General features: G+C 40.7%; 1 protein-coding gene and 1 non-coding gene across 3 annotated transcripts in view; one reads left to right on the top strand and one right to left on the bottom strand.

Moving 5' to 3' along the window:
• YIPF6 (Yip1 domain family member 6) overlaps positions 1–15,908 on the bottom strand; it is a 76,004-nt gene that overhangs the window by 27,809 nt on the left and 32,287 nt on the right. Inside the window, exon 7 of one of the 2 annotated variants that reach the window (XM_054472035.2) lies at positions 9,495–14,901. The exons of the other annotated variant lie outside the window; for it this stretch is intronic. Coding sequence (XP_054328010.1) covers positions 14,783–14,901 — 119 coding nt within the window. The 3' untranslated portion in view covers positions 9,495–14,782. Of the gene's footprint in view, positions 1–9,494; positions 14,902–15,908 lie in introns of those variants that run through there. 2 annotated transcript variants of the gene reach the window in all.
• On the top strand, positions 7,201–7,307 carry LOC129025494 (U6 spliceosomal RNA). Its single transcript, XR_008497250.1, has one exon. It is a non-coding gene; the product is annotated as a U6 spliceosomal RNA (small nuclear RNA).

Genomic DNA, 15,908 nt, shown 5'->3' with positions numbered 1-15,908 from the left:
GCTGAGAATGATGGTTTCCAGCTTAAAAAATAGCCAGGCATAGTGGTGCATGACAGTTGTCCCAGCTACTTGGGAAGCTGAGGTGGGAGGATGGCTCCAGCCTGGGAGGTCAAGGCTGAAGTGAGCCAAGATCATGCCACTATACTCCAGCCTGGGTGACAGAGCAAGACCTTGTCAAAAAAAAAAAAAAAAGAACAATCTGAATACGTAATTGCATTTATTTTTACTTTGAGAGTCTTAATTATATGCTTGTTCATTTATATCTCCATTTACTTAACAGTCATTCATACACAAGCCTATTCTTCACTATGTTGCCAGGCCAGCCTTGAACTCCTGGGCTCAAGTGATCCTCCTGCCTCAGCCTCCCAAAGTGCTAGGACTATAGGCATGAGCCACCATACCCAGGCTAAGTTTATAAAATTATAAATATCAAGTATTGGTGAGGATGTAGAGCAATGGATCTCTCAAACACTGCTAGTAGGAGTGTAAATGGGTATAACTACTTGGAAAGACTATTTGGCAAATTTTTACAAAGTTAAATATACACTTACCATGTGACTCAGCAGTTCCCTTCCTAGGTATCTACCCAAGAGAAATGAAAGCACAGCCCACAAAAAGTCTTGAACAAGAATGTTCATAGCTGCATTATTCATAATAGCCAAACAGAGGCAGAGCAGGGACCCCTCTTGTGAGCCTGCTGGGTTTCCCAAGAATGAAAATAAAGTAAAACCTTGTGTTCCTTCAAGTGAAATTCCAGGCACCTGGCTAGCCTTGAAAAATAAATAAGCAACCTGATAAGCAAGAAGGTAATAATAGCCAAGGAAGTTAGAGCCACAAAATATTTGGTTCCCTATAGAAACTAAAGATAACATCTTAACATATGTCCCTGAGTTGTTTTTCAGAAACCTGAACCCCCAACAAATGGAAAATGTTGTCTTTTCTGCTAAGAAAAGCTTGACCGATCACAAATCAGAAAATCTTTGGGCTGGGCGCAGTAGCTCCCGCCTGTAATCCCAGCACTTCAGGAGGCCGAGGCCAGGAGTTCGAGACCAACCTGAATGACATGGTGAAACCCCGTCTCTACTAAAAATACAAAAATTAGCTGGGCGTGGTGGCACACACCTGTACTCCCAGCTACTCGGGAGGCTGAGGCAGGAGAATTGCTTGAACCTGGGAAGTAGCGGTTGCAGTGAGCCAAGATCACACCATTGCACTCCAGCCTGGGTGACAGAGCAAGACTCTGTCTCAAAAAAAAGAAGAAGAAAACCTTTGAATCCACCTATGATCTATGGGCCCCCCACTTTTACACGTGCCGCCTTTTTAGGCCAAACCAATGTATAATCTCCATGTATTGATTTATGACTTTTCCTGTAACCTCTGCCTCCCCATCGTTAAAAACCCTTACATGCAAGCCACTGGGAGTTTGAATCCTAAGCATGAGCTGCCCAATTCCCCTTGCTTGGCTCCCTGTAATAAATGCCTCACTTTCTCTTGGTGCAAATCTCAATGTTTGGCTTTGCTGCCCCAGGTGGGCAGATTCATGCTCATTTCTGTAACAACACTGGAAATAATCTGTGTTAGTCTGTGTCCTCTGAAAAGTAGATGTCAAGATTGGCTTTAATATGCAAGAAATGTATTAAGGAAAATCTTGTGAGAGAAGATGAGTGGGAAGCTAAGGGAGATTGGGAGAGCCATCAGACCATCATGTAGGTCTGATCCCGAGTGAAGAAGAGAGGGAAGAAGAAAAGTTGGATGGAAGCATCTCAGATTGCAGTGCGGTTCTGAAACAAAAGTGCAGCAAGGCTGTTGAAGAATCCTTAAAACCAAAATCACCCATCAGAGTAGCCCCGTTATCCCAGGAATGCGCCTGTCAGTATGCCTATCCAACTTAGTCACTGCAGGGAGCAGCTCATGGGAAGTGTGGCTTTGCTGAGAATGTGGGATGAATTTTAGAACACAGATGAAACATCCATTAACAGATTCATATAACGAGACGCTACTCGGCAATAAAAAAGAAGAGACTACTAATACACAAAACAAGGATTGGCCACAAGAACATGCAGAGTGAAATAAATCAGACATAAAAGACCACATGAAATTCTAAAACAGGAAGAACTGATCTAAAGTGACAGAAAGCAGATAACTAAGTACCTGAGGACAGGGATTGGAAGAGATTGATTACAAAGGGACACAAAAGACCTTTTAAAAACAAAAATATTCAATATCATGGATAAGATGGTGAAAATATTCAACATCTTACATGACTGTTAACAGTTATCAAAACTCATTAGCCTGTACATTTAAAAATGAGTACTTACTGTATGTAAATTATCCTTAAATTTATTCACACAATTATTACAGAGTGCTTGCTGTACTCAATATCAGGTCTCCCTTCTTTAATAGCAATACTCCAAGTTTATTTGGGATAGCAATGCATGGAGCTAAAAGAGTACATTTCTCAGCCCCCTTTCCTCCCTCCCCCACAGCTAGACATGTCCATGGGACTAAGCTCCCTAGCAATGACATGTAAGTAGAAGTGCTGTGTTTAACTTCTAAGAAGTAGCTTAAGGGGAGCTAACTTGGCCGGAAAAAAACTGCCCTTTTATTTTCCCCTACTTCTAACTGCTGCCTGGCAGGTAGGTATAATGAATTGGCCTCTCACAGCCATCTTGGACCATTAGGAAGCAAACTAATAATGAAGATGGTGGGACCAAGAATTTGGATCTTCTTAGGTCCCAAATGACCAGAAAACCACCATACCAGCTCTGGACCTCCCACCTTTAGACTATTTTATATGAGAGAGAAATAAGCCTCTATTTTATTTAAGCCACACTTGTTTTGGATTCTTCTGTTACATGCAGCCTATATTCAGCTAATTCTAATTGAATGCATTCTCTAGAATCAGAATTAGTTCAAGTCCCAGCCCCGCCACTTACTAGCTGTGCGGCCTTGGGTGAGTCATTTCACTTCTGAGTCTCTGCTTCCTTGTTTGTAAAATGGTGCTAATAATATATATCTTGCAGGGCTAATATGAAGGACTCAGTGAAAGCATACACTAAATATCTAGAACATGGTTTCTCCCTTGTCAGCAGAGAAGCAGGCTTCCCCTTTCCCAGAGAAGAGTGCCAACATACAGAGTGAATGGCTTCATGGACTACCATCTTCACCTCAACACATTAGATAAAAATGCTCCATCCTTGGGCTCTCACAGCCTTTGGCTATACCTCTTTAAAGTGTTTTCCACATTGTAGTTAAATATATCTCTTTACCTGTCTATCTTCCCCTGTTCCCCAGAGATCAAACCTCCAATATCCCTTCTACCTAGTTGATATAATTTGGATGTTTGTCCCCTCCAAATCTCATGTTGAAATGTGACCCTGAACTTTGGAGGTGGAGCCTGGTGGGAGGTTTTTGGGTCATGGGGACAGATCCCTTATGAATGGCTTGGTGTCTTCTCTCGATAATGAGTGAGTTCTCGTTCTATTAGTTCACATGAGACCTGGTTGTTAAAAAAAAAAAAAAAAAGTCTGGCAACCAGGCACAATAGCCCATGCCTGTAATCCCAACTCTTTGGGAGCTGGAGGCAGGAGGATCACTTACGTCCAGGAGTTCGAGACCAGCCTGGGCAACATAGTGGGACCCCCATCTCTACAGTTTTGTTTTTTAAATGAGCCATGGTGGCATATGGTGGCATATGCCTGCGGTCCCAGCTACTTGGAGGCTGAGGTAGGAGGATTGCTTGAGCCTGGGAAGTTAAGGCTGCTGTGAGCCATGACTGCACCACTGCACTCAGCCTGGGTGACACAGCAAGTGAGACTCTGTCTCAAAAAAAAAAAAAGAAGAAGAAGAAGGCCGGGCGTGGTGGCTCATGCCTGTAATCCCAGCACTTTAGGAGGCCGAGGAGAGAGTGGATCACCTGAGGTCAGAAGTTCAAGACCAGCCTGGCCAACATGGCGAAACCCCATCTCTACTAAAAATACAAAAATTAGCCAGGCATGGTGGCGCATGCCTGTAGTTCCAGCTACTGGGGAGGCTGAGGTGGCAGAATCACTTGAACCCAGGAGGTAGAGGTTGCAGTGAGCTGAGATGGCGCCACTGCACTCCAGCCTAGGTGGCAGAATGAGACTCTGCCTCAAAAAAAACAGAAAAAAAAAAGATCCTGGTTCCTCTCTCCTTTTCTTTTGCTCTGTCTCTCACCTTGTGACACATCTTCCTCTATGAGTAAAAGCTTCCTGAGGCCTCACCAGAAGCAGAGCAGATGCTGGTGTCATGCTTGTACAGCCTGCAGAATGGTGAGCTAAATAAACCTCTTTTCTTTATAAATTACCCAGTCTCAGGTATTCCGTCATAGCAAAACAAAATACTATGCTAGTCTTCTAGAATGACACTTCTGAGTCTAATTAACTGAACAAATACTGTGCCTACTATGTACCAAGTTTTGGGCTAGATTTTGAGGACAAAGAGGTAAATTAGACATGATTCCTGTCCTTTTATATCTCATGATCTAGTATGAGATGTGGACAAGTAAACAGGTGAGCATAATTTAACATAGTGTAGTTAAGTACAATAACAGATGTGAACTTAACCACAAGAGAATGCAAGAAAATGTCAACTCCGTGAAAGTGGGGACTCTGTCTTGTTCACTATTAATAGGCACTCAGTAAATATTTGTTAAATGAATGAATGAATGGTATTATGATGACACAGAAGAGAATAACCTAAGCCAGGTGAAATAGCAGAGGAGGTGAAAAGGGAGGAGGACAATTCGTCTCCTGGATGAGGTGAGGCCCGGAAAATTTTTAATGGAAAAGTGGGGTGTGGAGGGCATTTCAGAGGGACAGCAGGGAGGTGAGAAGTAGCACAGCAAGCACTTGGGAACAAGTAGTTCATTGTTGCAGGAGTACAGAATTCAAGGCTGGGAGAGAGGAAAGCTAGGGCCAGATGACAGAAGGCCTTGCAATCAATGGCATAAGAAGTTTCAGTTTTGTCCCAAAGAAGATGTGAAGGTGAGAGGTGAAGCCAGCTGGACTTCCTGGGTCGACTGGGGACTTGGAGAACTCTTCTGCCTTACAAGAGGTTTGTAAAATGCACCAATCAGTGCTCTGTAAAAACGCACCAATCAGCACTCTGTAGCTAGCTAGAGGTTTGTAAAATGGACCAATCAGCACTCTGTAAAATGGACCACTCAGCACTCTGTAAAATGGACCAATCAGCAAGACATGGGCGGAGACAAGGGAATAAAAGCTGGCCACCCCAACCAGCAGTGGCAACCTGCTCAGGTCCCCTTCCATGCTGTGGAAGCTTTGTTCTTTTGCTCTTCACAGTAAATTTTGCTGCTGCTCACTGTTTGGGTCCATGCCACCTTTAAGAGCTGTAACACTCAGTGCGAAGGTCCACAGCTTCATTCTTGAAGTCAGCGAGACCACGAACCCACCGGAAGGAACCAACTCCGGACACAAAGGCAGTAGGACAATTTAAACTGAAGAGAGATAGGGTCAAATATACACTTGAAGTATGTCACTCTGACAACAGTATGAGAAATGGATTTGAGCAGGGCAACATGGAAGCAGATTACCTAGCTGGTTGTTTCTATAGGCCAAAAAAGAGAAGATTGAGAACCTGAACCAAACCGTGGCAGTGGGGATAGGGAGTAAGATATGGAGTTGAGAAATGTTTATTGGGTAAAATTAGCGGGACTGGTGACTGAATGGATATAAGAAAGTGAAGGGGGCATTAAGGGCAATTCTCAGATTACTGACTTGGGTAACTAGGTATAGTAGTGGTTCTCCAAAATAAGGAACATAGGAGGAGCAGGGTTTGGGGGACCTGCCTAGTCTAGTTGAGACATGACGAGTTTAAAAAGCAATGAGACATTCAAGTGATGGTCTAGTAATTATTTCTGTATCATTCTAGAAATCACATGTCAGAGTCATAAACTGGAGATTCCGGAGTCTTCAGAACTCCTCAAGCTGATTTATTGGCTCATCCATCTGAGGATGGAGCTCACTGCCTTCAGGCACAGCTGGACTCAGGCTCAAATCTCATGAAGCTTCCCTCAGTGCCAGCTTCTCTTCCTGTGATACACTCATTCTCTTCTACTATTGTGATGAAAATGTTGGCCACTGACCACCCTAGGCTTGCATCTTTACAACTCATAATACAAAAGGAAGACAGTCTGGCTTCTTAGGTCTAGCAGAAAAAAACCTGGAAAGGCCTCTGATTGGCCCAACTTGGCTTAAGTATTCATTACTTAATCACTGTGATCAAGGAAAGGCAGTAACATGGCTCAGTCTAGGTCAATCCAGTAAGGGAGGAATTCTCCAAAGCAACTAGAAAGAAGATGAAAATGCATGCTGGGGAGAAAAAAAAAAAAAGTTTGAATAGTTTGAATGGTAGGTGAAATTATGAGAGTGAATTTTGATATCTAGGGAGAATTTGTAGATTGAAAAGAGCGGAAGGCAGAGAAAACACTCAGTTTCAAGGGGCAGGTGGAAGAAGAGGAGTTCTTTAAGAAGAAATAGACTATTTTGACAATCAAGGGAGTTAGCTGTCATGGAAGACAGGAAAGAAAAATGTTTCCAGGAGGAATAGGAGTTTACAACAGCATCAGTGCAGTAGAGTAAGGTAAGGACTTAGCAATTTTAGTGAGAATAGTCACTCTCTGAGAATGTTCATGACATGGGCATGAAGCCAGACTGCAGTTGGTTGAGAAGTGAACATGAATGTAGACAAGCTTTTTCGAGAAGTTTGGATGAGAGCAGGTTGGCATCTGGACGATAGCTGGAAGGGAACACATTCCCACTCTTGGTTCTGAAGCTATAGCACCAGCCCCACTACCCTGGATTGTATTTCTGACTCCATCTCAAAAAAAAAAAAAAAAAAGAATTGTGGATTTTTGTTTGTTTGTTTGTTTTTTTAACCTGCATTAGGTTGTCACCCTTTTAGCTACTGTACTCTCACATAGTAGAAAGAGCAGTGAACCAGAAATGAAAAAAACTAAGTTTTAGTCTGGTTCCTTCGAACAACATTGGGTAAATGACATTCCCTCTCTGAGCCTCAGTTTTTCACTGGTAAAATGAGCAAATTGAACCAATTATTGCTAACATTCTTTTAATCTCTAATGTTCTGTGCCTGATCTGAATCTACAAATAAGGAACAAATACTAGGAGCCTCCATCTCCTACCTATCAATACTTTTGGAGTGCTTACTTAGGCAGCATATATACTAAAATTGGAACGATAGGGAGAACATTAGCATGGCCCCTGCAGAAGGATGACACACAGATTCATCAACACTTCCATGTTTTTACTTAAATAAATAAAATATTTGGCTGTGTGGCGGCTCATGCCTGTAATCCCAGCACTTTGGGAGGCTGAGATGGGTGGATCGCTTGAGCTCAGGAGTCCAAGATTGGCATGGGCAACATGGCGAAACCCCATCTCTACAAAAAATACAAAAATTAATCGGGCATGGTGGTAACAGCAGAGCAGAAAGCACCAAGGCTTTGGAGTTCAGACAAACCTATATTCACATTCCACCTCTGCCACTTACTGTGGGCAAGGTATTGAATCCAAACTTCTTCCTCTTCTGAAAAAAATGGAGGGAATGATCTCACAGGGTTAGTGTTAGATGAAGATAGCAATGTGAAAATCCATGGCAGGTAAGTGTTAGCTTCATAACTTCCTCCTCCTCATCTTTCTGGCTCCTTTTCATAGGCCTATCATCCAGCACTGTGGTTGTCATCAAGACTGTGCCTGGGACAGTGTTCTCTCAACATTGATCACATCTGTAAGCTCAAATTTACATTTATAGCAATGACTTCTATAATACTACCCTCCAGGCGCCTATTTTCAGTGGTCTGTAGAATATCACCACTGTGACAGCCAAAGTCAGTGCCTCCAAAACTGTTAGCCCGCCATTCTTCCCGACTTCAGACTTACAGCTTAGAAATATATTCACACTCTTTTCTTCCCTCTACCCTCCTCCCAATCCAATTTCCCACCATGTTCCCATTTGTTCCTTTGAGGTCACTTTCATCAAGACATTCCCCTTGAAGTCACCCTATTTCCCACCACAGTAAGACTAACTTCACAATTCCCTGGTTTTCAATACCTGCTCTCAATAATTTGGTCTCATCTTAGTCAACTAATTTCTTCCATTTCCCAATTCAGTTGAATTCACTTCAACTTTTGCATTCTCATTAGAAAATGAAAGATTGTATTAACATGAGGAACAACCAATTGCATTCTTGAGACTGACTTTATAACCCAGGACATACTTCTCTGAGCCTATTTCCTTAGCTATAAGATAATCAGCTTTATCTACTTTGCACAGTGACGTAAAATAAAGGCAGCTAGGAAAATGAAGTATCACAATGCATTGTGATTATGTACAGAACAAGGTGCCACACTCTCACATGTGCATGTGAACAGCTGTACAGACAGACCTGCTTTTTCCCTCTTATCTTTGCTCCTAAGTATTCTCTACCATTGGGAATGCCCTTCCTCTTCTCTTGGATGATACAAATTCTCTCAATACTTCACAGACTTCTTGTTTTTACTGATCACTCTGCTCTTTTATTTGGTACCAAAAATAAAAGCCATGCCATTTTTCAACTATTATGTGTGTAGGGCTATGCGGAATTTTGTTTATCCAAGTAGTTTATAAGTCAAGAGCGGGAACAGGTATAGTCCCCAGCAGAAAGCTGAAAACCCAGTTTTTCTCACCAAGCTCCTAAATTGCCTGATTGGCCCAGCTTAGCTTCATTTAAGTGGGTAGGTATGGTTTTAATTTGGCAAAGAACCAATATAGAGGAAAAAAAAAAAAAAAAAAAGGCTGTGCAGTCATAAAACCTGAGTTTGAATTCTGGTTGCACCATTCACTATGTGACTCTGGGCAATTTAACCTGAGTCCCGGATCTCTCAACTTTTTAAAATTTTTATTTACTTATTTATTTATTTATTTTGACACAGGGTCTCAGCCTGCCACCCAGGCTGGAGTTGCACCATTTTACCTCACAGCATCCTCGAACTCCTGAGCTCAAGCAATCCTCCTGCCCCAGCCTCCCGAGTAGCTGGGACTACAGGCACACACGACCAAGTCTGGCTTTTTTTTTTTTTTTTTTTTTTTTTTTAAAGAAACGGAGTCTCCCTATGTTGCCCAGGCTGGTCTTGAACTCCTAGGCTCGAGATCCTGCCTCCTCAGGCTCCCAAAGCACTGGGATTATAGGTGTGAGCCTCGAAACCCAGCCAGATCCAACTTTAAGGATAACGCCTCTGATCTCAAAAGGCTGCTGTCATCAGAGATACTATCTGTAAAGCAACTAATAAAGTGCCTGGCATGGTATACAGCATTTGCTCAATAAATGTGACTTCCCTTTCTTACTTGCTCTCTGCCCAGTTTACAAAGCATTCAATATTGTCGGATGACAATATATCTGAAATCAGTATGTAGCAAATCTCTGTGCCTTCAGTACAAGAATAGGCACACACAAATTCTTTTTCCAGTGTTTTTATTTGCACATTTAATAGTCACAAATCTTTTTACAGATTTTTCACAGATTTATTATTTATAGAAAAAAATCAAGATTAAAATGGAGTATCGAAAAGGACCAAGAAATTACCAGCAGTGATGGCAAAGTACAAAGGCTCTGAAAGAACAGAGTAAACAAGAGCAGCGCAGCGCAGCGTGTGGCCACTTCCCACCAGGCAGAACACTTGATCCATTAAGGCAAAGCCTTTATTGTTACTTTTTCCTCCCACATAGTTTAACCCAAATAGAAAGTCATTCTATTCTCACACTACTGCTCTCTAAGGTCCTAGGAATATAACTGGTACTATAAGCAACCAGATGCATCCCTTGACTATTAATACCTGAATAGACAAGTTAAATTGTGATGCATTAACTATCCCTCTGGGAAAATTAAAAAGAAAGAGGCAGAAATTGTTTGACTCTTAAGACTGAGAAAAAGGGGTATATATGTGTGGTGGTGGTGGAAGCGGGTGAGAAAAGAGGTTCAAGGAGGGATGAGGGCAACAAACCTAACTCTTTCCAATGTCCAACTGTTCTTATGTTCTCAGATGCTGCTGATACAGTGTTCCATTACTCCGAAAACAAATGTTATCTACATCCAGTCAGTTCTAGGGTACAAAGGCTAACAATAGGGAAAATACCTTGGGGGAGGGGTGTATTCATTTCAGGTACATAACACAATAGGGAAAATACCTATATTTGTACCTAGGGTACAAAGGCTAACAATAGGAAAAATACCTTGGGGGAGGGGTGTATTCATTTCAGGTACATAAAAATGGAATTCAAAATTGTGTCCTACTGTGTTCTCATCTAATGTGTTATTACTGTTGTAAATCAAATTACTGTGTGACCGTGGGCAATTTACTTAACCTCTCAGTGCCTCAATTTTCCACATAAAATGAGAATTGTAGCACTGGGATTACAGGAGATGCATGACAAGCACAGAAGAATAGTGTCTGGCCAAATCAATAGCGACAGAAAGCAGATTAGTGGTTGCCAGGGGCTGGGATGAAGGGGGAATGGAACTGACTGCTGACAGACCTGGGGTTTCTTGGTGAAGTTACAAAATGATCTAAAATTAGATAGTAGTGATAGTTGTGCAATTTTGTGTGTGAATATACTAAAAACCACTGAATTGTACATCTTAAAAGGTGAATTTCAGCCAGGCATGGTGGCTCACGCTTGTAATCTCACTGTTTTGGGAGGCCAAAGCAGGCGGATCGCTTGAGCCCAGGAATTCAAGACCAGCCTGGGCAACATGGCGAAACCCTATCTCTACAAAAACTACAAAAATTAGCCAATTAGGTGTAGTGACGCATGCCTGTAGTCCCAACTACTCGGGACACTGAAGTGGGAGGATTGCTTGAGCCCAGGGAGGTCGAGGCTACAGTGTGCCATGACTGCTCCACTGCACTCCAGCCTGGGTGACAGGGTGAGTCCGTGTCTCATAAAAAAAAAAATAAAAAAAAAAAAGGTGAAGTTTATGGTAAAGTGTATCTCAATAAAGCTGTTATTTTAAAAATTCTTAAAAAAATAGAATAGTGCCTGGCACACAGTAAGTGCCAAATAAAGGTTAGTTATTATTATTAGTAATATCATTGTCATTATTATTATTTGGCCATTCCGTGGCCTAAGAAAACCCCAAGAAATTCTCTATTTTTAACAAAAGCCTACAGAATCTAGAAAAGTGTTTCTAATTTATATACATGAATTAACATTTATACATTTATTTCCATCCAAATGTCTCAGAAACAGTCTAAGAATCACAATTTCAGTGTTTTGCACTGAACTAAAACAGCTGCATGCAATGGATGTCTTATCAAATCATGATAAGCTTTAGATAAATTCTAATGACTTGATGTTACCCAAGAACTTGAACTGACAGGAGATTTTCATTTTTGTCTCCAGGAATGAACAGGCAGTTCAAATACTGTTAGTAGTTACATTATATAAAGTACACAATTAAATGTCCAAATACAGGCTTGCTAGCCTTCTAATCACATTTTGGGAGATACTGTTTATAAAAAGACAAATATAGTAAGCAGTAAAATGCTTACTAGTCCCGTGTCCTGTGACCCCACCTTGCCCAACAACAGGAAAACCCCACCACAATGAAAATATCAAAATCAACTCATGTAATAAACCTCTTCAGAGGCAAAAGACTTAATGATTAACAGTTGACTTTTAAGACTATACTGCACATTCAGATATGTTGGCATCAATTGAGTTTTTATACTCTGAACAGCGATTAAATCCAGTCTTTACCCATCCTATTGCTAAAGAATATGACAACAGAGTCTTGGTCTCAGAAGTAGGAGCAGCAAGTGATTACTCATGATGGCAATGATGCACCACATTCTGCAGTGATGCTCACATGCCTGAATTTCATCTGAAGCATGAAAGCTCCCAAATCCTGCAACAGGGTTTCCTTTGTTGGAGTCCCCGTTCTTGCCGTCTTCACTTCTATAATTAGCTATGTGCCTTTGCAGCAAATCAGGAAAAGCTGTGTTGAGGGTTACAACTTCCAGACGTTTAGGTCTTAACTTCCATCACAGAAAGAAATGCACTTTTTTGAATATATTAAGAAAATATTTATTCATCCCTTCAAGCCACTCACTTTCAGAGACAATTGAACATCCATTTTATCAACCTTCATTTAACCCTTTTCCTGTCTAGAAAAAAAAAAAAAAAACTGCCAGCGCTAATTTACATAAGCATTCTCTTTGAGGCTGAAGCAAATCTGACTGATTTTCAATGTGAAAAAAGATAAAAACTGAGTTATTTCTAAACGGAACATCAGAATTGTCTATTTCAAAAAAATTGGACTCATCAAATGAATCTTCGGCCAACAACTGTTCGAGAATGATGTTAACATCACGTATAGGCATGCTACGTTTTCTAGGATTTGACATTTTCAGTAATCAAGAGTTACTATATTTTGTAAATGGAAATACCGCCACTAAAAAAAAAAGAATGCTATAAATAGAACAATGTCTTTTGTTTCCAAAGTCCATATACTAGAATGATGTGAAAATAATAAAAGCGAAATATTTCGTTGGCAAAGTTATCTTGGGGTAAATCCTACAACTGCAAGTGCCACTGGCGAGTATTCTCGGGGCAAACAGAAAGGTTAAATCAAATAAAATCATTCCCTAAGTCACCCAAGAGCAAAGATAAATACATAGAACAAGCTGCCTTAAGTTCCAATATTTATAACCCACGCACCATGTACATCTACACGAACCCCCCAAAGCTGTGGCCTTAGGAATTTCTGACCAAACAATTAGCCAGAGTAAAATTCAATAAACACTTTTAATTCCCCCTTGAGAAGCATGGTTACTTCTTTAATTTTACATTATAGTCATTGAGACAGATTACGAAACAACTTTGGCAGAAAGAGAGTTTTAGCAGGAAGTAAGAGAATTTCAGACATTGGAAATGGATAATAATTTAGAACCAATTTCAAAATGAGGATCAGTTCCAAAGTATTTTCTTTACTCATTCAAGATTGAAACATTGGCTCTATCCACACAAAGGTTTATTTTACAATTTAAAAGGTAAATTGTAATAAATAGAAATATATAACCAAAAACTCTGGACAAGGCTGGAACCAAAGGGACTCACTTTGTAATGCTTTGTTATTATCATTCCAAGAACCCATTTGGCCCTGTATTCACTTGGCTAATGTGGGGATGGAGAAAGTATGATTTTGGAATCATGTATCTATGTGTAGGTAGTCTTTAAATACAAAATGAATAAATATTTAAATTATATGATAAAGAAAAATTGGGGAATAAGAAAGTCCTATGTTTATCAACTAATAGTATATTTACAATGAGTGTTTTCTGCCTGACACCTAATCTTTGTCTATTAGAGTTCCTCAATGTGCAATTTATAGAAGGCAACAGTTCATATTGCCTTAAAGGAGCCCTGTTTAGCTCAGAATCAGCCTGTCCCAGATGCTCTGCTCCCTGAAAAACCTTCACACTTGTGTGCATAAATATCTGAGAGTACAAGTAGGTGCACATGTGCAACATGTACTTATCTAAAGGGGAGCTAATTAGCTTGATAAAATCTAAAATCAATAAAATAAATTGCTATTCCCCAACCCAAAAAAACACATCTAATGAGAAAACTGCTAAGCTCACTATGAAAAGGCAGCAGCTGTAAACTCATCCCATCCCACGTCATGCTCTAAGTTTCTAGCTGTTCTATTAATCAGCCATCAGAACACTAAATCCCTCCCTGTTCACACGGTTAAATAACAGGCTTCTGATTTAGCTTTACTTTCTAGTTAAGAGGCCAGACTACAGAGAATATTAAAGAGCTCCTTTTAACTATGCTGCATCCAGACTGCCTCATTCCACCCTAAGAGAAGGTGCCCACATGATAATATGCACTAGAGATCTACCAATCTAAGTTTCTGAGGTCTTCTTTTTGGATAAGTTCCAGCATTGGAATATTCAGAATTTCAGTCAAAGGAAAATTACATGTTGACTACTAACATTTTAGACTGCATATTCAAAGCTAAGGAGCAAGATTAAGACTAGAGTGCCAACCAAGATGCTGTTAAACATGGCGAAAAGGTGACTGCACAAAGGGACCAAAGAGGCTGATTCTTTAGAGGCCCTTTGCTTTTTTTTTTTTTTTTGCAACAAATGTAGAATTTCCTCTGATCAAAATCTGAATATTGGTTAATGCATGTTTTCTCATTCTCCATGTATGAACCCACTCCTAACCTCTCTCATTGCCTTTTTAAGCTTAAAAGAGAGAAATAAAAGAAAATGGATATAGACCACGTATTTTTATTTATGAAAAGAGAGGCATATTCTAATAGTCATAAGGCAATGTGTTTAAGAGCTGCACCTGAACTGGTATTCTCAAAACTGAAAATAGTTATCAACTCTATTCAACTTGTAAGATGTATCTATGTGCTTCCCAAGTCACTGGTTGTCACCCAAATGGACCACAGTGACTCCATCATGCCTTAAGGAGGCATTATATACTGTGTGTAGTATGCACATGTATTTTTAAAGAAATGACATTAAGAGAGAAAAGAACAGCCTTTCAAACATCAGTTCCTCAAATAAGTGGTGACAGTGCTATATGGCTCCCTTTTAATCTCCTCACCTACTCAGTTATCAAATACCTCCAAAATTAGACAAACTAGGGCCAGAGACAAAGCTCCATGGTGAATTGCATCTTTCAGATGTGCTTTCAATTCACTGGTTTTTAATTTCCCATTCCTGATTTACTGAGGAGTAAAGGTGAGAATCATCCAACTGATGACAAAGTAAAACAGGAAAACAGGATAAACAGCTAGGGCTCTGCGGTTTGGAGGCTGGCTATCAGCAAGGAAAGCTGTGGAGGCTAAACAAAACAAGACAAAACAAAAAGGAATGTTTAATACAGTAATATTGTCACAACTACTAACATTTACTAAACATTCATCAGCTTGGCATATCTAGACCACAGAATTACACTAAAAGTTTAGTTATACTGGTGATCCTCAGAGATAAAGGCATTCTGCAACATAGTTTTTCAGAGAGCTGAAGACTTCTTATTTCAAGTACTAAACCATTTTGGATGGAAATCTTTCTAAAGAGTTTTTTAACCTTTTCTGGAAAAGTTATTGAACTGTACTGAAAAGGCTTACAAAGATGGGTAAGGTTATTTGTTCCTATGGTAAATGGCCTCGTGCTGCTGTGCTTTTTGAGCTAACTGTGCTTCTGAAATTATCAGCTCTTTTAAATGCCATCCCTCTTGTCCATCTAAGAAAAACCTAATCATCGTTTTACTCATCAAGAATCACCCTTCTGACCAGGCGCGGTGGCTCATGCCTGTAATTCCAGCATTTTGGGAGGCCAAGGCAGGCAGATCACCAGAGGTCAGGAGTTCGAGACCAGCTTGGCCAACATGGTGAAACCCCATCTCTAATAAAAATACAAAAATTAGCCAGGTGTGGTGGCGGGCACCTGTAATCCCAGCTACTCGGGTGGCTGAGGCAGGATAATTGTTTGAACTCAAGAGGCGGAGGTTGCAGTGAGCCAAGATGGTGCCACTGCACTTCAGCCTGGGTGACAGAGCAAGACTCAGTCTCAAAAAACAAAACAAACAAACAAACAAAAAAGAATCATTCCTCTCTCTGGGTGCTATGGCTTATGCCTGTAATCTCGGCTACTCGGGAGGCTGAGGTGGGAGAACTGCTTGAAGCCAGGAGTTCAAGGCTGCAGTATGTTACGGTTGCACCACTCCACTCCAGACTGAATGACAGAGTAAAACCCCATCTCTTTAAAGAAAAATAATAGGAGGTGGCTGGCAAGATGGCCGAACAGGAACAGCTCTGGTCTGCAGCTCCCAGCGAGAGCAATGCAGAA

Source organism: Pongo pygmaeus, chromosome X (genome assembly GCF_028885625.2).
Source record: "Pongo pygmaeus isolate AG05252 chromosome X, NHGRI_mPonPyg2-v2.0_pri, whole genome shotgun sequence".
NCBI classification, from domain to species: Eukaryota; Metazoa; Chordata; class Mammalia; order Primates; family Hominidae; genus Pongo; species Pongo pygmaeus.
This window is presented reverse-complemented; position numbering and strand designations above follow the sequence as displayed.